This window comes from Oncorhynchus nerka, linkage group LG8, assembly GCF_034236695.1.
Source record: "Oncorhynchus nerka isolate Pitt River linkage group LG8, Oner_Uvic_2.0, whole genome shotgun sequence".
In the NCBI taxonomy this organism is placed as follows: domain Eukaryota; kingdom Metazoa; phylum Chordata; class Actinopteri; order Salmoniformes; family Salmonidae; genus Oncorhynchus; species Oncorhynchus nerka.
This window is the reverse complement of record NC_088403.1, coordinates 58278606-58301652: the sequence shown is the minus strand read 5'-3', so window position 1 is coordinate 58301652 and position 23047 is coordinate 58278606. Positions and strand designations below refer to the sequence as shown.

Sequence of the window (23047 nt, the reverse complement as noted above, 5' to 3'; positions counted from 1 at the left end):
CTCTGGCAGTGGATGTCTGTAGTGTAGTGAAGTGTAGTGGAGTCTGCTACAGTACTGTAGATTCCATTGTCAAAGCTGAAAATCAGGACTACCTTCCCCCTCTTCCCCACTGGCGTGGCACAGTTTCTCTGGGCTCCCCTGCAAAGTCAGAGTTCCCCCGCTCCATGTCTCTACCCTGTCTCACCCTCCCTTTCTCCAGGTCTCTACCCTGTCTCACCCTCCCTTTCTCCATGTCTCTACCCTGTCTCACCCTCCCTTTCTCCATGTCTCTACCCTGTCTCACCCTCCCTTTCTCCATGTCTCTACCCTGTCTCACCCTCCCTTTCTCCATGTCTCTACCCTGTCTCACCCTCCCTTTCTCCATGTCTCTACCCTGTCTCACCCTCCCTTTCTCCATGTCTCTACCCTGTCTCACCCTCCCTTTCTCCATGTCTCTACCCTGTCTCACCCTCCCTTTCTCCATGTCTCTACCCTGTCTCACCCTCCCTTTCTCCATGTCTCTATCCTGTCTCACCCTCCCTGTCTCCATGTCTCTACCCTGTCTCACCCTCCCTTTCTCCATGTCTCTACCCTGTCTCACCCTCCCTTTCTCCATGTCTCTACCCTGTCTCACCCTCCCTTTCTCCAGGTCTCTATCCTGTCTCACCCTCCCTGTCTCCATGTCTCTACCCTGTCTCACCCTCCCTTTCTCCATGTCTCTATCCTGTCTCACCCTCCCTGTCTCCATGTCTCTACCCTGTCTCACCCTCCCTTTCTCCATGTCTCTACCCTGTCTCACCCTCCCTTTCTCCATGTCTCTACCCTGTCTCACCCTCCCTTTCTCCATGTCTCTACCCTGTCTCACCCTCCCTTTCTCCATGTCTCTACCCTGTCTCACCCTCCCTTTCTCCAGGTCTCTATCCTGTCTCACCCTCCCTTTCTCCATGTCTCTACCCTGTCTCACCCTCCCTTTCTCCATGTCTCTATCCTGTCTCACCCTCCCTTTCTCCATGTCTCTACCCTGTCTCACCCTCCCTTTCTCCATGTCTCTACCCTGTCTCACCCTCCCTTTCTCCATGTCTCTACCCTGTCTCACCCTCCCTTTCTCCAGGTCTCTATCCTGTCTCACGCTCCCTTTCTCCATGTCTCTACCCTGTCTCACCCTCCCTTTCTCCATGTCTCTATCCTGTCTCACCCTCCCTTTCTCCATGTCTCTATCCTGTCTCACATATGGTCCAAATCAGTCACAACCCCAATGCATGCACATTAATAATATTCTATTTTACAGTATTTCATTCAAAATAATTATATTGCCATGTCCTCAATGACCCCATGAAACTGTTGTCACTCAATAGAATTGTATTAACAATCTCCCTTCAATGGTGGTACACATATTTGCTATTGAATAAAACATCCAAGGGGGGTTGCCTTAAGCGACGTCCACATCATCAGTGCCCGGGGAGCAGTTGTCGTGGGTTAACTGCCTTGCTCAACCGCAGAACTGCAGATTCTAACCAACAACCTTTCGGTTACTTCAACCAACGCTCTTAACCGCTAGGCTACCTGCCACCTCTGGAAAGGACAGAGGGAAGGAGCAATGAGGAGGACAGGGAAATATAGGAGCTAGATCAACAGGCCAGGGTAGCTTCATGACGCAAACTAAATCCCTCTGCAAGAGATGAATGTATCGAGAAAAACAGTGGTCTTGGAATGACTTCAATTATAGGTCTATACAATATGTTCATCGTAATATGCTTCTACTTGAGTCTGTGAATGAATCTTTGCAGTGGTAGCCCTGAGGATTTCCTGTAATGGAATAAGAAGTGGTAGAAACAGGGAGAAGTGTTCACGCACGCACGCACGCACGCACGCAGGCACGCACGCACGCACGCACACACACACACACACACACCTGTCTTCCCTTTAAAGGGTAAAGGTTTCGCCTCGCGTTTCTTAATTAACCTGGATCAAGGCCAACTCTGGCACCCTTCTCTTTGAAATTAAGTGCTCAACGACAAACACACACAGGAGGCATGCACGCACGCATGCACGCACGCAGACACACACACACACACACACACACACACACACACACACACACACACACACACACACACACACACAGAGTAGCATAACCTCTTGTCTGTAATTGCTGTCCCTGTCTGTTATCCAACTGTGTTTCACATGAACCCGAGGAGAGATGGCGCAGAGCACCTAATGGCTCTGTTAGTAAAACAACAAATGACTGTTTTATTTCATTTGTTTGTCACAGTCTTTAATTTCCTGTTAAATGTCGTGACAGAGTTCCAGTTCTGTCTGGTCAAAGATCCAGGAAGGAAAGGATATAATCAACACACACCTGAATATCAATGTTTCTTAATAAGCAACTTAGCCTTATACTGATCTTAGGTTTGTCTTTTCTTCAGTTCATTTAGGAATAAAATGTGTAGGTAAAGGTCACTTCTACCCACAGTTTATTTGTGATAGACCTCTGAGGGTTTTAATAATGGAATGGTGATCCTTGAAACATTTAGTGCAGTGGTTCCCAAACTTGTTATAGTACCGTACCCCTTCAACCATTCAACCTCCCTCTGCGTACCCCCTCTAGCACCAGGGTCAGCGCACTCTCAAATGATGTTTTTCTTGCCATCATGGTAAGCCTGCCACACAAAACACGATACATTTATTAAACATAAGGAGGAGTGTGAGTTTTTATCATAACCCGGCTCGTGAGAAGTGACAAAGAGCTCTTATAGGATCAGGGCACAAATAATTATATTATAATAATCAATCATTTTGCTATTTATTTAACCATCTTACATATAAAACCTTATTTGTTCATCACAAATGGTGAATAACTCACCACAGGTTAATGAGAAGGGTGTGCTTGACAGGATGCACATAACTCTGCAATGTTTAGTTGTATCGGACAGAGTCTCAGTCTTAAATAATTTCCCACACACAGTCTGTGCCTGTATTTAGTTTTCATGCAAGTGAGGGCCGGGAATCCACTCTCACATAGGTACGAGGTTGCAAAGAGCATCAGTGTCTTAACAGAGCAATTTTCCAAGGCAAGAAACTGAGCGCAGCCCAATCCAGAAATCTGACAGTGGCTTCTGATTAAATAACATTTTCACAGAACAGCTAATTGCAATTTCGATGAGGCTCTCTTGTTCAGATATCGGTAAGTGGACTGGAGGCAGGGCATGAAAGAGATAACGAATCCAGTTGTATGTTTTGTTCGTTTCGGGAAAGTACCTGAGTAATTGTGCACACAGCTCACTCAGGTGCTTCTCTATGTCACCTTTGACATTGTCCGTAAGCTTGAGTTCATTTTCACACAAAAACTCATAAAATACTGGAAAGGCCTGTTGTGTTGTCCTTGTTAATGCAGACAGAAAAGAGCTCCAACTTCTTAATCATAGCCTCAATTTTGTCCCGCACATTGAATATAGTTGTGGAGCGTCCCTGTAATCCTAGATTCAGATCATTCAGGGGAGAAAAACATCCCCCATATAGGCCAGTTGTGTGAGAAACTCGTCATCATTCAGCCAGGATCCGCCAGTCAGCCAGGATCCGCCAGTCGGCCAGGATCCGTTAGATCCGCCAGTCAGCCAGGATCCACCATTCAGCCAGGATCCGCCAGTCAGCCAGGATCCGCCAGTCAGCCAGGATCTGCCAGGACTGCCAGTCAGCCAGGATCTGCCGGAGCCATCAGTCAGCCAGGATCCGCCAGTCTGCCAGGATACGCCATTCAGCCAGGATCCGCCAGTCAGCCAGGATCTGCCAGAACTATCAACCTGCCTGAGCTTCCCCTCAGTCCTGAGCTTCCCCTCAGTCCTGAGCTTCCTCAGTCGTGAGGCACTGAGGTGGGCCCTTTGTTGGGGTTAGTAGGCCTGGGTCGGCGGAGAGGGTCGCCAATCAAGGGACGCGAAGGAGGTGGACAGAGACTATGTTGGAATGGGGTCCACGTCCAGCGCCAGAGCCGCCACCATGGACAGACGCCCACCCAGACCCTCCCCTATGGATTTAGGTGGCGGTCGGGAGTCCGCTCCTTTGGGGGGGGGGGTGTACTACTGTCACGCCCTGGCCTTAGTATTCTGTGTTTTCGTTAGTATTTTGGTGAGGCCAGGGTGTGACATGGGGATTTATGTGGTTTGTTTTGTCTGGGGTTGTTTGTAGTAATGGGATTGTGGTTAGAGTAGTACTCTAGGTAAGTCTATGGTTGCCTAGAGTGGTTCTCAATCAGAGGCAGGTGTTTATCGTTGTCTCTGATTGGGAACCATATTTAGGCAGCCATATTCTTTAGGTCTCTTGTGGGTGATTGTTCCTGTCTCTTTGTTTCCACCAGATAGGGCTGTTTTGAGTTCATGTTTCTTGTTTTGTACATTGTTGTACTTTCATCTTTATTAAAGATGTACAAAACTAACCACGCTGCATTTTGGTCCGCCTCTCCGTCAATGGAAGAAATCCCTTACAGGTATGGCCCGTCACAAATCTGTAGCTGTGAATCAGCCTTGAGTTACCACGGCACTCTTTGTATTTCTCTATTCAGTCTTTCCACAGCAGTACCCCCATTTATCTTAACAGGGCACAGCGGTTGACCTGACTAATATGCTTTAGGGCACACACAGCCTGGCACTGTAAGTCAGTGAGATAAATACACCTACGCCTAAGGATGAGTTATAACGCAGTGAGTTGGGCCATGACTGCAGTCTTATTTCACCTGCCTTCTCTTTGTTCAATTGGGAGCGAGTCTTGGGTCACACAAAGGCATAAAGTATCTGCCAGGGAATGAGAGGGAAAAGCAAAGAATAAAAGCTATTTCCACTCTGTTATTCCGCTGAGATTAACCCAGCACCTTTACATCAGATCAGGTTATTATTTTATCTTTTTTTTATACAATCGCTAGGACCCATTTCTCAATACTTAGGTCACTTTTTCCAAACTCTTCACACAGTTCTCCTAACCAACTTTCAGCTTGGCACGGCAGTTCCTTTCACATCCAAAATGCACTAAAACTACCAAAACACTTTATACATGTCTCAAATCAACAGCTCCCGTTGCCCTGCGCGTTCTTCCATAACACTAGCAAAGGTTGTCACCCAACAAGCACACTTTGTCACTCATAAAACAATGACCTAAACAACACTAACAACAGGTAGCATTACAAAACAAGAATGACACCTCTACTGTTTAGAATTCACTGCAGTTTATGTTACAGGAATGAATCAGACATGATGCAATATGCTTCAATAGGTTTTGTCATTTTATGGCATTGAGGGATTCCAAAATACAAGACTTTGTATATACACCATCTACCAATACAGATACAGTAGCAATGCTAGTCAACCCTGGACATCCAATGTGGCTCTTTTCCCAATCACATTCCTTCCTCGCCGCTGTGTTTCGGATAAGTTGAAACCAGCCTCATCCACAAAGATGAATATGTGGGGTGTTTGCCTGGCTTCAATCTCCATGACTCGAAAAATACATTCACAAGGCAACATAAGAGTTAGGCTATTACGGTAGTTTACGTTATACCTAAAACATGTCATTGTGTGCCTCTGCCCTGTTTGGTTTTGTTCAGAACCAGTTGTGTATTTTATAGTCATCTTACCTGGACATATTGGCTCTTGAGTTGCTTGACTCGTTCAGAGTTCCTCTCAAAGGGGACAGTGTACAACTGCTTCATCCTGACTTGATGTTGTTTCAGGACTCTAGAAATAGTTGTCATGCTTACATTGTCTGCCAACACTCTGTCCCGAATCTCTGTGAGTTTTATGCCATTGTTTCTGATATATCAACAATTGTAGTTTCCTGCATAGCAGTGAAAATCCTACCTCTCCCGCCTGTAGGAGGTAACCGTTCGGTACTAAGCAGAAATACAAAAAACAATTACACAGAAGTAGGTTTGGAGGCTTTGCTCAATTTACTTCTGTAATGTGCAGTTCAGTCAGAATCCCTTGCAGAATGCACATCTTATCTGTTGTTTTGCCAGAAATGTTGAGCGTTGCAGATTTGGCTGCACTCTCAGACCAGCCTCGCTCATTGATAGACCATGATTTATTACAGGATCAATTATAGCAGCCCTAATCACATCTGAGACTACAGCTCTTGATCTTCCTCTCAGTCTTCTACGTACTCTTCTTCCTCTGTCAGCCACTTCTCTATCTCTGGCTGGGTCCATGTTTACATTACAGTACAGCATTATTCCTAAGATGTCCCCTTTTGTATAGATGGTAATGAAATTGAAGAACAAACACCTGGGTAGGTGTTCAGCTACAATGGGAATCAGCTGTGGTTGGTCTAATTATTTTGATAGTATTTCACGTTTTAGATTTGGAATATATTTCACTACGGTATTACTGTAGAAATGTAGCAAATGGCTGTCTTATTCAAAGTTGTGTTATGTTAGGTTTTGAACTTAAGTTCAACAGTTTTGAAAAGACAATGTTAACATGTGCAAATTGGCCTGTAGGTACATCGAGTTTTGGTTGTGTTTGGTGAGAAAAGAATTCATGAAATTTGAAAGAAGTCGTCATTGAATGCATTTTGTGCCAAAGCAATGAAAAATGATCCACAGTTTAGCCTGCTGTTGTGTTCACTGTGTGACGAGTTTTGAAAAAGTGACCTAAGTATTGAGAAATGGGTCCTAGCGATCCCGGTTAATTAAGAAACGCCAGGCAAAACCTTTACCCTTTAAAGGGAAGACAGGTGTGTGTGTGTGTGTGTGTGTGTGTGTGTGTGTGTGTGTGTGTGTGTGTGTGTGTGTGTGTGTGTTTGTGTGTGTGTGTGTTATGGGTCAGAGGCTAAAGCAACCATAACAGTAACATGATTCATTTCATCTTACCCCATGATGTGATTTTAAGCAATCTTAATCAACTCAGTTTCCAGCTCTAGAAGAGAGAGAACAACAACAACAACATTTGAGTCGAGCCATTTGCCTCGTATCATTGACTGCTTTTCTCCATATCCTTCCACCAAGTGTTAGTTATATGAGAGGAACCTCGTCTCCTCACTCCTGAGGAGCGTATCACTACTCCTGATGGAACTATCTGGAAAGGGAAGGATGTGACGAGAAGAAATGTGCCACAGGTGCAATAATAACAAGACAAACAGAGTGGAGACTCAATGGGGAGGGCAAAACAGAGGGATAAAGAGATTAAGAGAAGATGGGGAAAACAGAGGGATGAAGAGATGAGTAGAAGATGAAGAAAACAGAGGGATAAAGAGATGAGCAGAAGATGGAGAAAACAGAGGGATAAAGAGATGAGCAGAAGATGGAGAAAACAGAGGGATAAAGAGATGAGTAGAAGATGGAGAAAAAAGAGGGATAAAGAGATGAGCAGAAGATGGAGAAAACAGAGGGATAAAGAGATTAAGAGAAGATGGGGAGGTAGCAAGAGAGAGTGGGTAGGGGGATAATGAGATAGGGAGGGAGAGAGAGAGAGAGAGAGAGAGGGAGGGAGAAAGATAGAAAATAGAGGAGTTTGCCATCTCTGCAGCACTCCAACAATCAGGCCTTTACGGTAGAGTGGCCAGACGGAAGCCAATCCTCAGTAAAAGGCACATGACAGCCCACCTGGAGTTTGCCAAAATGCACCTAAAGACTCTCAGACCAGAAACAAGATTCTCTTGTCTGACGAAATCAAGATTGAACTATTTTGCCTGAATGCCAAGCGTCACATCTGGAGGAAACCTGACATCATCCCTACTGTGAAGCATGGTGGTGGCAGCATCTGTGGGGATGTTTTTCGGCGGCAGGGACTGGGAGACTAGTCAGGATCGAGGCAAAGATGAACGGAGCAATGTACAGAGAGATCGTTGATGAAAACCTGCTCCAGAGCACTCAGGACCTCAGACTGGGACAAAGGTTCACCTTCCAACAGGACAACGACCTCTAAGCGCACAGCCTTGCGTGGCCCAGCCAGAGCCTGGACTTGAACCCGATCAATGGGAGAAACTGCTTAAATACATATGTGCCAAGCTTGTAGAATCATACCTAAGAAGACTCGAGGCTGTAATTGCTGCCAAAGGTGTGTCAACAGAGCACTGAGTAAAGAGTCTGAATACTTATGTAAATGTCATATTTCAGTTGTATATTTTTAAGAAATTAGCAAACATTTTGAAAAACCTGTTTTTGCTTTGTCATTATGGGGTATTGTGTGTAGATTGAGGGAATTTAACAAAAATAAATTTTAGAATAAGGCTTTAATGTAACAAAATGTTGAAAAAGTCAAGGAGTCTGAATACTTTCCGAATACACTATAGCTTGGTAAGAGCTTCATAAGTGCTTCATAAGAGCTTTGGGAAACCATAGAATCACAACCAAATCATGTTGACCTTCAAGGACACAAACAGGTCTTAGCACTCTTGCCGTCCTCAGCATTTTAATCAGTACCTCCCATTTGCTGCTGCCAAAACACTAAAGTGCAAAACACCTGACGTCACCTGAACCAGAGAGCCTCATTCGATCCGGAGCAGCACCCTTGGAATGGGTCCCAAGGCATTACTAATGGATCGATCGCCTCATCCATAATTAACCCTTGGCTGACTGTTCTCTGTCAGCAACATTCAGGAGGAAGGCAAAGTGTTCATTAAGGTCAGTGTAAGCATTTTCTTCTATAGCACTCTAGAGTAGCTTTATGGATGTCATTCTCTGGTAACGTCCCCAGTGGTACACTATTCCCTACATAGTGCACTACTTTTGATTCACAGTGTAGTAGTGCACTATATTTTTGGGAATAGTGTACTATGGACGCTGGAGTAGTGCACTATATAGGGAATAGGGTGCTACGGGCCTGGAGTAGTGCACTATATAGGGAATAGGGTGCTACGGGCCTGGAGTAGTGCACTATATAGGGAATAGGGTGCTACGGGCCCTGGAGTAGTGCACTATATAGGGAATAGGGCGCTACGGGCCCTGGAGTAGTGCACTATATAGGGAATGGGGTGCTACGGGCCCTGGAGTAGTGCACTATATAGGGAATAGGGCGCTACGGGCCCTGGAGTAGTGCACTATATAGGGAATGGGGTGCCATTTACGACTGAGCTTCAGTCAACAGGAGACCACTCAGCACAGAGCCCGGGGTCATAACGCATTGTCCAGTGTGTCCACTATAGAGTGGGGTCGATCACAGTTCATTACATATGATGATGGGGATTTAACTTGGCGTCTATATAAATAGTATGGAGAAACACTTCTCAGTAATAGACTGCTATGATGGTCTGAGTCTTCGAGTAGTCTATGGAGCAGAGAGGTGTTTTGATACCTCCAGACCCACCAGTTCCTCACCACACTGCCTGGCCCCCAAGCAGATAGAGAGTAAGCAGAGAGGAGACCCTCCCCATCCCAACCACTCCCTCACTTTCTTTCTCTCATTCTCTCCATCGCATCTCTATCTGTTCTCTGATATGTGTCTGTTCTTTCTTTCTTTTTCTTTCTCCCTCTGTTTTCTTCACCTCTGCATATCGAGACAATAGATAAAGGGATGTGGGATGTTTGTGGAGGGATGAGAGAAGGAGAAAGGAAGAGGAGAGAGGGAGACAGTGAGAGGGAGGGAGACAGTGAGAGGGAGACAGTGAGAGGGAGGGAGACAGTGAGAGGGAGACAGTGAGAGGGAGGGAGACAGTGAGAGGAAGGTGAGATGGAGAAAGGGAGAGAGAGAGAGAGAGAGAGGGAGAGGAGATAGTGAGAGAGGGCGAGAAGGAGAGGGGGAGAGAAGGGGAGAGGGTGAGAAGGAGAGGGGGAGAGAAGGAGAGGGGGAGAGAAGGGGAGAGGGAGAGAAGGGGAGAGGGAGAGAAGGAGAGTGAGAGAGCAGGGTGGGGATACTGCTAGCCCCCCTCACCCCTGTCTGGCCTTGTCTCTCATTTTATTGAACAAGAGATTATTCCAGACAGACAGATGAGGTACTAGACACACGCACGCACACACGCACACACACGCACACACACACCCAGACATACACACACACGGATGCTCGCCTCAACCAGTGGAACATAATCACATTGTGTTGTCCTTTAGAATGGAGGCAGTAAGGATGTGGAGTTGGAGACTATTGAACACGACGAGCACATACATACTTAAAACAGAACTTTCTCTCTACTCCTTTTAACTGGTGAAGATGAGCGGTGAACCGGAACACCTGAAGGCACTTAGTTCTGAAGGCCCATCATCTGTTAAACGCCGCCAATTTGTCTGGGGAGTTATTCCGACGCAAATCAGAGAGGACACTCAAGCGGCCCAGTAATTCTGCGAGGGCGGTCGATGCCTCTTCTCCCATTAGGATCGACCAGCAGCTAGCAATCACAGCATTTGTGAAGTGCAGTGCAAACTCTGTAATATCTCACCTTCCACCTTCCAACCACGGGAGTCAAATATCTCACTTTCCACCTTCCAACCACGGGAGTCAAATATCTCACTTTCCACCTTCCAACCACGGGAGTCGAATATCTCACTTTCCACCTTCCAACCACGGGAGTCAAATATCTCACTTTTCACCTTCCAACCAAGGGAATCGAATATCTCACTTTTCACCTTCCAACCAAGGGAGTCGAATATCTCACTTTTCACCTTCCAACCAAGGGAGTCAAATATCTCACTTTCCACCTTCCAACCAAGGGAGTCAAATATCTCACTTTTCACCTTCCAACCAAGGGAGTCAAATATCTCACTTTCCACCTTCCAACCAAGGGAGTCAAATATCTCACTTTCCACCTTCCAACCAAGGGAGTCGAATATCTCACTTTCCACCTTCCAACCACGGGAGTCGAATATCTCACTTTCCACCTTCCAGTATAGGACGAGTCAACAACATTATTTGGGTATGAGTTAACAGAATATGAACTTTTAAAATGGAGATTTCCCCTGCACAGTTACTTTCACAGTGCTGATGCCTCGAGGCCACGTCTGCTAATGTCTTGTTGCACCTGGATGGCTGGTGAGGCTGATCCAATAGGATAGCGTGGGGGAAATGAAGTTTTCATCAGGTAGCTAATTAGACCATGTTCATTCATTATTTATGTATTTCTTCAGGTCTTAGTTATATCGTTTTATGATGAGATTTTTTTTGAAGGGAAATGTTTGTTAGACGTGTAACAGTTATTTGATCATGATTGACAAGCCGATCAGAAAGAGTAGGAGGAAACAGAGTGATAGAGACCGGAAACGAGATCACAGCGTTAGCTTGCTAGCTACCCTGTTGAAAACAGAGATTCATTTTCTAACCATAATTCTGATCTTACAACAAGCATACGAGTGTCACGGACAAACAGAGGTGAAAATCCCAGAGTATTTGTTTCTTTCCACTGTAACAATACAACGACATCGCAGTACTGGAGACGCCCTTGAACTGCAGGACAGCAGCCAGAACAAGAGATCACACTTTATTCATCAGAAAATGACACCCCCCTTCATCAGCAAACAGATTAACTGTCTCTTTCATCTTGAAAAGGGTGTGTGTGTGTGTGTGTGTGCGTGTGAGCGTGTGTGTGTGAGCATGTGAGTGCGCGTGAGTGTGTGTTACTGGAAAGTACAGTTCTCAGGGCTTTTAGACCAACCAGGGTATTATTTCAAAGACAGGGAATCAATCAGAAAGTGAAGACTTAACAGTAAAAATGAAACGCTGAGATTAGAGAGCTTCAAAGGCATCGACACAGGAGAGCCAACAACTCACCATACCGTAGTGCTATACAACTGTTATAACTTTAATGATGCCAAATTCTGATCTCTCTCTCTCTCTGTGTCTGTGTGTGTCTGTGTGTGTGTGTGTGTGTGTGTCTCTATGTGTGTGTGTGTTTCCGTGGGGCTGAGCACTGTAACACATTATAACTGCAGCATTGTATCAGTCTTAAGCAGACAGCCTCCCTCTGAGTCAATTGCCCTGCGATTAGGAGAGTCAGACAGCACAGATCAACAATCTGATAGACCCATTACTCGGTCACTGGTGCTGCAAAAAGGTACCGCTGGGAGGGAGGGATGGAGGGAGGGAGAGATATATAGGGGGAGGGGAGGCAAGGGTGAGGGAGTGTATCAATAATTCAAACATTGATTCCTAATCTCCCAACTGGTATCCAGAGATCCACAGAGAAGTGAAAAACCTGGAACTCAATGTTGTGCATTCAGCTTTAATGTGATTCCATCACCAGCCTTTTCCACTTCTACATCAAATCCACGTCGCTCTTTAAAAAGTGCTACATCTTAGCATCTCATGAAATCGGCTTCACCTAAATCTCCATTGATTTGTATTTTTTCATCCGCTACACAACAAGAAGATGAATATTTAATACATGTTGAAGTCCATCCTCTAGCCTATGAGTATAACCCTGAGATATGGCAAAGATGGAGAGAAGAGAGCGAGGGAGAGAGAGAGAGAAAGAGAGAGACTGACCTCAACCCAGTCTCTTAGAGCGTTCACAGTCAGTCCACTGACACCCCTATCAGATCACATCAAAACCACACTCTACTTGAACAGAGCTATGCTCAATCATGAGGCATCAAAGCCAAAGGAATTGAATAATATTAAGAAACGATATAGATGGAAGGAAAGTAGGGTGGAAATCTACAAAACAAACAATTAGGCAACAACAAATTAAATATCTTCTAGACAACTTAATGGACAAAATGTTACACTGTAATAGTGAAGGTGTAAACTTAGCAGTAGAAAACCTAAACAGTATATTTGACCTCTCAGCTTTCCTATAAAATGTAAACATTTCAAGCAGACAACCTAAGAAAATGAACAACAATGACAAATGGTTTGATGAAGAATGCAAAAACCTTAGAAAGAAATTGAGAACCTTATCCAACCAAAAACATAGAGACCCAGAAATCCTGAGCCTACACCTTCACTATGGTGAATCACTAAAATAATACAGAAATACACTACGGAAAAAGAAGGAACAGCACGTCAGAAATCAGCTCAATTTAAATGAAGAATCCATAGAATCTAACCACTTCTGGGAAAATTGGAAAACTCTTAACAAACAACAACACGAAGAGTTATCTATCCAAAATGGACATGTCTGGATAAACCACTTCTCCAATCTGTTTGTCTCTATATCAAACAACACGAAGAGTTATCTATCCAAAATGGACATGTCTGGATAAACCACTTCACCAATCTGTTTGTCTCTATATCAAACAACACGTAGAGTTATCTATCCAAAATGGACATGTCTGGATAAACCACTTCTCCAATCTGTTTGTCTCTATATCAAACAACACGTAGAGTTATCTATCCAAAATGGACATGTCTGGATAAACCACTTCTCCAATCTGTTTGTCTCTATATCAAAGAACAAACAGCAAAAACATATACATGATAAAATACAAATCTTAGAATCAACTGTTAAAGACTACCAGAAAAGCCTGTAGGGTTGATGGTGTCCTCAATGAAATGATAAAATATACAGATAGCAAATTCCAATTTGCTATGCTTAAACTCTTTAACATAATCCTCAGCTCTGGCATCTTCCCCAATATTTGGAACCAAGGACTGATCACCCCAAACCACAAAAGTTGAGACAAATTTGACCCCAATAACTACCGTGGGATATGCGTCAACAGCAACCTTGGGAAAATCCTCTGCATTATCATTAACAGCAAACTTGTACATTTCCTCAGGGAAAACAATGTACTGAGCAAATGTCAAATTACCGTACAACAGACCATGTATTCACCCTGCACACCCTAATTGCCAAACAAACAAAACAAAGCAAAGTCTTCTCATGCTTTGTTGATTTAAAAAAAGCGTTCCACTCAAATTGGCATTAGGGCCTCTGCTACACAAATTGGCATTAGGGCCTCTGCTATACAAATTGGCATTAGGGCCTCTGCTACACAAATTGGCATTAGGGCCTCTGCTACACAAATTGGCATTAGGGCCTCTGCTACACAAATTGGCATTAGGGGCATTAGGGCTACACAAATTGGCATTAGGGCCTCTGCTACACAAATTGGCATTAGGGCCTCTGCTACACAAATTGGCATTAGGGCCTCTGCTACACAAATTGGCATTAGGGCCTCTGCTACACAAATTGGCATTAGGGCCTCTGCTACACAAATTGGCATTAGGGCCTCTGCTACACAAATTGGCATTAGGGGCATTAGGGCCTCTGCTACACAAATTGGCATTAGGGCCTCTGCTACACAAATTGGCATTATTAGGCCTCTGCTACACAAATTGGCATTAGGGCCTCTGCTACACAAATTGGCATTAGGGCCTCATTAGGGCTACACAAATTGGCATTAGGGCCTCTGCTACACAAATTGCATTAGGGCATACACAAATTGGGGCCTCTAGGGCTACACAAATTGGCATTAGGGCCTCTGCTACACAAATTGGCATTAGGGCCTCTGCTACACAAATTGGCATTAGGGCCTCTGCTACACAAATTGGCATTAGGGCCTCTGCTACACAAATTGGCATTAGGGCCTCTGCTACACAAATTGGCATTACACAAATTGGGGCCTCTGCTACACAAATTGGCATTAGGGCCTCTGCTACACAAATTGGCATTAGGGCCTCTGCTACACAAATTGGCATTATTACACAAATTGGCATTAGGGCTGCTACACAAATTGGCATTAGGGCCTCTACACAAATTGGCATTAGGGCATTACACAAAATTGGCATTAGGGCCTCTGCTACACAAATTGGCATTAGGGCCAAATTGGCATTAGGGCCTCTACACAAATTGGCATTAGGGCCTCTTACACAAATTGGCATTAGGGCCTCTGCTACACAAATTGGCATTAGGGCCTCTGCTACACAAATTGGGGCCTCTGCTACACAAATTGGCATTAGGGCCTCTGCTACACAAATTGGCATTAGGGCCTCTGCTACACAAATTGGCATTAGGGCCTCTGCTACACAAATTGGCATTAGGGCCTCTGCTACACAAATTGGCATTAGGGCCTCTGCTACACAAATTGGCATTAGGGCCTCTGCTACACAAATTGGCATTAGGGGACTCTGCTACACAAATTGGCATTACACAAATTGGGGCCTCAAATTGGCATTACACAAATTGGCATTAGGGCCTCCTACACAAATTGGCATTACACAAATTGGCATTATTATTGGAATTAGGGCCTCTGCTACACAAATTGGCATTACACAAATTGGCATTAGGGCCTCTGCTACACAAATTGGCATTAGGGGCTACACAAATTGGCATTAGGGCCTCTGCTACACAAATTGGCATTAGGGCAAATTGGCATTAGGGCCTCTGCTACACAAATTGGCATTACACAAATTGGCATTAGGGCCTCTGCTACACAAATTGGCATTAGGGCCTCTGCTACACAAATTGGCATTAGGGCCTCTGCTACACAAATTGGCATTAGGCCTCTGCTACACAAATTGGCATTAGGGCCTCTGCTACACAAATTGGCATTAGGGCCTCTACACAAATTGGCATTAGGGCCTCTGCTACACAAATTGGCATTAGGGCCTCTGCTACACAAATTGGCATTAGGGCCTCTGCTACACAAATTGGCATTAGGGCCTCTGCTACACAAATTGGCATTAGGGCCTCTGCTACACAAATTGGCATTAGGGCCTCTGCTACACAAAAATTGGCATTATACACAAATTGGCATTAAAACAAATTGGCATTAGGGTACAAATTGGCATTAGGGCCTCTGCTACACAAATTGGCATTAACACACAAATTGGCATTAGGGCCTCTGTGCGGTTAAAAATGGCATGTAAAAACAACTTTCAAAATGGCAAAAAAACACTTTTCTTTCCACAGGGCCGGGAGGTGAGACATTGATGCAGCTTAAGCCCCACCCTCAGAAAACATCTATATCAACGAATTGGCGAGGGCACAAGAATAGCGAATAGAGAATCTGAAGTCAAATGTCTACTGTTTGCTGATGATCTGGTGCTTCTGTCCCCAACCAAGGAGGGCCTACAGCAGCACCTAGATCTTCTGCACAGATTCTGTCAGACCTGGGCCCTGACAGTAAATCTCAGTAAGACCAAAATAATGGTGTTCCAAAAAAGGTCCAGTTGCCAGGACCACAAATACAAATTTTATCTAGACACCAGTGCCCTAGTGCACACAAAAAACGATACATACCTTGGCCTAAACATCAGCGCCACAGGTAACTTCCACAAAGCTGTGAACGATCTGAGAGACAAGGCAAGAAAGACCTTCTATGCCATCAAAAGGAACATAAAATTTGACATGCTAATTAGGATCTGGCTAAAATGACTTGAATCAGTTATAGATTAAAGAACCCATTGCCCTTCATGGTTGTGAGGTCTGGGGTCCGCTCACCAACCAAGAATTCACTAAATTGGACAAACACCAAATTGAGACTCAGCATGCTGAATTCTGCAAAAATATCCTCTTGTGTACAACATAAAACACCAAATAATGCTTGCAGAGCAGAATTAGTCCGATACCCGCTAATTATCAAAATCGAGAAAAGAGACGTTAAATTCTACAACCACCTAAAAGAAAACGATTCCCAAACCTTCCATAACAAAGCCATCACCTACAGAGAGATCAACCTGGAGAAGAGCCTCCTAAGCAAGCTGGCCCCTAAGCAAGCTGGCCACTAAGCAAGCTGGTCCCTAAGCAATCTGGCCCCTAAGCAAGCTGGTCCCCAAGCAAGCTGGTCCCCAAGCAAGCTGGTCGCCAGAATAGCTACACAATTAGACCCAACCATATAATGAGAAAACCACTGTGAACCAAACTTAAGGAAATCTTTGACTATGTACAGACTCAGTGAGCATAGCCTTGCTATTGAGAATGTCCGCCGAAGGCAGACCAGGCTCTCAAGAGAAGACAGGCTATGTGCCCACTGCCCACAAAATGAGGTGGAAACTGAGCTGCACTTCCTAACATCCTGCCAAATGTATGACCATATTAGAGACACATATTTCAAACAAATCCAATTTTGATCAACTCCCATATCTACTGGGTGAAATATCAGTGTGCAATCCCAGCAGCAATATTTGTGACCTGTTGCCAGAAGAAGGGCAATCAGTGAAGAACAAACACCATTGTAAATACAACCTACATTTGATGTTTATTTATTTTCCCTTTTGAACTTGAACTATTTGCACATCACTACAACACTGTATATAGACATAATGACATTTGAAATGTCTTTATTCTTTTGGAACTTATGTGAGTGTAATGTTTATTGTCCTTTTTTTATTTCACTTTATTTCATTTGTTTATTATCTATTTCACTTGCTCAGGCAATGTAAGAGAGAGAGATGCTATTTTAGAGATTATATTATTATTATTATTATATTATAATTATTATTATATTATTATTATATATTATTATAATATTATTATTATTATTATCATTATTTTAAAAGAAGAACACTTGGAAGCAGGTTCTTATGGAAGCAAAATAATATCTAGATGATCTCAGTCAAACACACACACTTGCACTTACTGTACACACACACAAAGACCAGGGACCCACCCTTGTCAGTTTGTGACAGTAGCCTCCACCCTAACAAAGGTGTGCACAGCAACAAAAACACACGAGAGAGAAAGAGAAAGAGAGCGAGAGAAGGAGAGAGAGAGAGAGGGAGAGTGAGAGAGAAAATGAAGAGAAAACCCTTACCAGCACTTCTCCAACAGCTTTTATTCTGTAAAGATCAGCCACACACCCATCATCACAAATCAAGCCCACCAATGATGCTTTTCCAATATCCAAAACAACTAAGCTCCAACACACAAACACTCACACACTCCTAACTACACCTGCAGCCTCCTCAGAGCGGTGAGCGCTCCACACCAGCATCCAAGTAGCGCTGAGCTTCCACCAGCCAACTACCCAGCCACAGGGACAGGAGCTGCAAGCAGTAGCTGCTGCCCTCAAACAGAGTTCCAGAGCCAGCTTCACAGACCTCAACCTCCCCCTGGACCCTTCAGCCTCTGGAGCTCCAGGGCTAATCCACCACTAATACTAACAGGCTAACCAGGTCAGAGGTGTGTCAGCCAGCCCATGTTGTCCATCTTAATTGTACCTTTTTGGGTCTCTTCCTCCTCTGGCCAAGCCCGTTGAGCCTATCCCCAGCCTCCATCCGGTAGTGGGACTGAGAGTCCTCGCTCATCCTCTACCACCAATCCAACCACACTCACTCACTTTCTTTTCCTCTTTTTCTTTCGGTCTCTTTTTTCCTCCAGTGAAAACCACTGAAGTGGCACTCTTCAGCTCTTCTCAACCAGCAGAGCTCTCTCTACCCAACCTCCCTCGGTTTTCTGTAGCGACCAGCCAGGGACGGGGGTGTGGTAGAGTCGAGAGAGAGGAAGGGGGGCAGGAGAGTGAGGAGCAGGGTGGGAGGGAGGGGGAAAAAACCACAATGGTGTTGCCATGGCAGCAGCTGCCACCAATGTTTATCTGAAGAGTGTGTGCTGGCAAACCAGATTTCTCCCAGTCACTACACCAGTAAAGTGTACCAGCGCTCAATTGGTTTCTGGATTATTTTTCAAATCGAGGTGGGGACCTATGTGGTGAAACTAGTGGAGAACAACACTAAGTAGGATCAACAAAGCCATATAAATGGCTTTATTTAACTGCTTTTTATCAAGCAACAATGCTTTTAAAATGACTCATAAAACAGAGCAACTATAACAACCAACTTTCAGCATTACAACCTTATCCTTCTCCCTTTTCAAAATAAAACCCAGTCGTCCATTGCTGTCTTTGTTTTCAAAGTACTGTATACTTTTAGAAAAAAGGGTTCCAAAAGGGTTCTGTCGAACCTTCGCCATAGGAGAAAACTTTTTGGTTCCAGGTAGAACCCTTTTCGTTTGCTGAGGAAAGGGTTTCTACGGGGAACCAAAAAGGGTTCTACCTGCCACCAAAAAGGGTTCTACAAAGGGTTTTCTTACGGAGACAGCCGAATAACCTTTTTTTGGTTCTAGAGAGCATCTATTCTATATCTTAAATCTGTGTGTGCCCCAACCCCTCCCTAAATACAATCTAGGCTTTATTGGTGCCTTTGAAAACACAGATTCTCTATGTCTTAATGATGGCCTTAGGTTATGACCAGGAGGCACCACTGTTGAAACAGCATCCCATTAACATAGAGGAGAGCCCCCTCCTTCTCTCTTCTCTACTTCATCCCTCCCTCACACATTGATGATATGGAGATCAAGAGAGATCTATGACAAAACGAGACGGAAGAGAAAAATATGAGTAAGAAACCGAGAAGAGATGAAGGGAGAGCTCTTTATCTCCTCTCTCTCTCTCTCTCTCTCTCTCTCACCAACTCATCTCCCCTCTCATTGTCTCTCTTTCCTTTCCCTCACACTCTCTCCCTCCGCTCTCTCTTACACCCTCCACCCCTACACCCCCTCTCCTATATTTCTGTTCATCACTTCCAAATCCCATCGTTCAAGCGTGTGATTCCAGCCTATTCCTGGTTCAGTCTGGTAACTCCGCTCCAGACACCTTCTCCCCCCCTCCTCTCTACTCCTCCTCCTCCTCCTCCTCCTCCCCTCCTCTCTCCTCCTCCCTCCCAATGCATCACCACCAGTGACAGCTCCCAGAGAGGGCCATGTGAGGTGACCATGCTGGGGACAGATGTTAGCCATAACTAATAACTCACCCCCCCTTAGCTGATGAATAAAACTGTGCCGTATGGCCGCTTATAAACCTATGAAGGGATAGAGAGCCTTCGGAAAGTATTCACATCCACATGTTGTTTTTACAGCCTGAATTACAAATGGATTACATTGAGATGTTTTGTCTCTGGCCTACACACAATACACCATCATGTCAAAGTGGAAATATGTTTATAGACATTTTTACCAATTTTTTGTTTACAAAAAAAATTGTTATGGCAAGCCTATATAAGTTCAGGAGTAAACTTAACAAGTCACATAATAAGTTGCAAAAATAGTGTTTAACATGATTTTTTAATGACTACCTCATCTCTGTACCCCACACACACAATTATCTGTAAGGTCCATCAGCTTAAACCACAAAGACCAGGGAGGTTTCCAATGCCTCGCAAAGAAGGGCACCTATTGGTGGATGGGTCAAAAAAAGCAGACATTGAATATCCCTTTGAGCATGGTGCAGTTATCAATTACACTTTGTATTGTGTTTCAATACACCCATACGAAGATACAAGCATCCTTCCTAACTCAGTTGCCGGAGAGGAAGGAAACCGTTTATGGATTTCACCATGAGGTTAATAGTGACTTTAAAACAGTTACAGAGTTTAATGGCTGTGAAGGGAGAAAACTGGGGATGGATCAACATTGTAGTTACTCCACAATACTAACCTAAATGACAGCGTGAAAAGATGGAAGCCTGTACAGAATACAAAATATTTAAAAACATGCATCCTGTTTACAATAAGGTACTAAAGTAAAACTGCAAAAAATATGGCAAAAAAAGTAACTTTATGTCCTGAATAGTGTTTGGAGCAAATCCAAAACAACACATCACTGAATACCACTCATACCCATAACAAGATGCAGCTTGGTGGTGGCTGCATCATGTTATGGGTATACTTGTCATCGGCAAGGACTAGGGAGTTTTTAGGATAAAAAGAAACGGAATAGAGCTAAGCACAGGCAACATCCTAGAGGAAAACCTGCTTTCCAACACACACTGAGAGAGAAATTCATCATTCAGCAGGACAATAACCTAAAACACAAGGTCAAATATACACTGGAGTTGCTTACCAAGAAGACATGAAATGTTCCTGAGTGGCCTAGTCACAGTTTTGACTTAAATCAGCTTGAAAATCTATATGTATGCCCGCTATACAGTACAATAAAGCTTATAAACCTATAAAGGGATATGTATGTCAGCTATACAGTACAATGAAGGCACATGACTCTGTAGGTGACTGGGTCCCATGCACTCTACATTAGCTTAATGCTAACACCAATTAAAGAGAGGGTCACAAGTGTGCAAATACATTATATGGTGCACAGATTAACCAACCCAACCCTCTTTGTGCCAACGTGTGCATGCCTGGCACACACACACACACACACACACACACACACACACACACACACACACACACATTAATACATGTGTGTGTGTCTTGTCCGATTAACACTCCTGCGTAATCTAAGATTGTGTGTCTATAGAGAAGTGATTGACATTGACTGTGTGTGCCCAGCTTGTGTGCATGCATCATGCATTCATGTGTGTCTATTGCCTTGTTTCTCTGCTTCCATTACCAGCTCTTTTGGCACAGCATGCCCGCCATGCCAGAGGGCACACCTGTGTGTGTTGGCACTGCCCACTGAGAGGAGTGAGGGATGGGGTAGAGCCAGATGAAGAAGGAGGCCAGGTTCTGATCCCCTCCTCCCTACTTTCTCTGACCAGTGCCAGACATACCAAAGGGGTGGAAACATCAATCAGTATTCATACTGCATCAGAGAAATGGAAACATCAATCAGTAATCATACTGTATCAGAGAAATGGAAACATCAATCAGTAATCATACTGTATCATAGAAATGGAAACATCAATCAGTAATCATACTGCATCATAGAAATGGAAACATCAATCAGTAATCATACTGTATCAGATAAATGGAAACATCAATCAGTAATCATACTGCATCAGATAAATGGAAACATCAATCAGTAATCATACTGCATCATAGAAATGGAAACATCAATCAGTAATCATACTGCATCAGACATGGAAACATCAATCAGTAATCATACTGCACCAGAGAAATGGAAACATCAATCAGTAATCATACTGCATCATAGAAATGGAAACATCAATCAGTAATCATACTGCATCATAGAAATGGAAACATCAATCAGTAATCATACTGTATCAGAGAAATGGAAACATCAATCAGTAATCATACTGTATCATAGAAATGGAAACCTCAATCAGTAATCATACTGTATCAGAGAAATGGAAACATCAATCAGTAATCATACTGCATCAGAGAAATGGAAACATCAATCAGTAATCATACTGCACCAGAGAAATGGAAACATCAATCAGTAATCATACTGCATCAGAGATGCGGTATCCACAACATCAAAACATCCTATTAAGTCTCTGTTCATTATAGATATAATTAGTATCTGTCCACCTGTTCAGTCTAGTCAGTAGTGTATAGATGATCATGTTTCTCTTCATTAGGAGTCGACTTAGGCGTCTTTTTCATCAAGTAATTCATTGAATTCTACCATTTATCTCATTGCTTATGATGAGTCCAGTTATAAATGTGTATTACCAATGCAAACTGATCCACTGATAAACACTATAAGGATTCATGCTACATTAGGTTCTCTCTCTCAACGAACATTCAAATTTCCTGTTTCTCTCATTTTATTAAAGTGATTGATCAGCAGTTGAGTAAAAGATATCAAACGATATAAAGAGATATCAAATGATATCAAGAGATATAATATCAAGCAAGGTTATTATAGTAGACGAAACTGAAAGAGTAGACGAAACTGAAATTCAAATAAAAACTAAAATTGGAAAATCTATTTAATGAAACTGAAATAAAATAATTAAGAAAAACACTTGAAAAACTAAAACTATACTGAAACTATTATATGACTGCAAAACTGACTACATTGAACAAACATATAAACGCTACATGTAAAGTGGTCCCAGGTTTTATGAGCTGAAATTAAAGATCCCAGAAATGTTCCATATGCACAAAAAGCTTATTTCTCTCAAATTTTGTGCACAAATTTGTTTACATCCCTGTTAGTGGGCATTTCTTCTTTGCCAAGATAATGAGAAGTATTTCTGTCTGTAATAAAGCCCTTTTGAGGGAAAAACTATGATTGGCTGGATCTGGCTCCCCAGTGAGTGGGCCTGACTGCCAAGTGGGAGGGCCTGACTGCCAAGTGGGTGGGCCTGACTGCCAAGTGGGTGGGCCTGACTGCCAAGTGGGTGGGCCTGACTGCCAAGTGGGAGTGCCTGACTGCCAAGTGGGTGGGCCTGACTGCCAAGTGGGAGGGCCTATGCTCTCCCAGGTTGCACTGCAGCCCAGTCATGTGAAATCCAGATTATGGCCTAATTTATTTATTTAAATTGACTGACTTCCTTATATGAACTGTAACTCAG

General features: G+C 43.7%; 1 protein-coding gene across 1 annotated transcript in view; it reads right to left on the bottom strand.

Annotated features, from left to right (window-relative positions):
- The window catches only part of LOC115133654 (microtubule-associated protein futsch-like), a 225581-nt gene extending 207370 nt beyond the window's left edge, over positions 1–18211 (bottom strand). Inside the window, exon 1 of the mRNA XM_065021938.1 lies at positions 17991–18211. Within this exon, the coding sequence (XP_064878010.1) occupies positions 17991–18077 (87 nt within the window). The 5' untranslated portion in view covers positions 18078–18211. The remainder of the gene's footprint in view (positions 1–17990) is intronic.
- Between the last annotated feature and the right edge of the window lie 4836 nt (positions 18212–23047).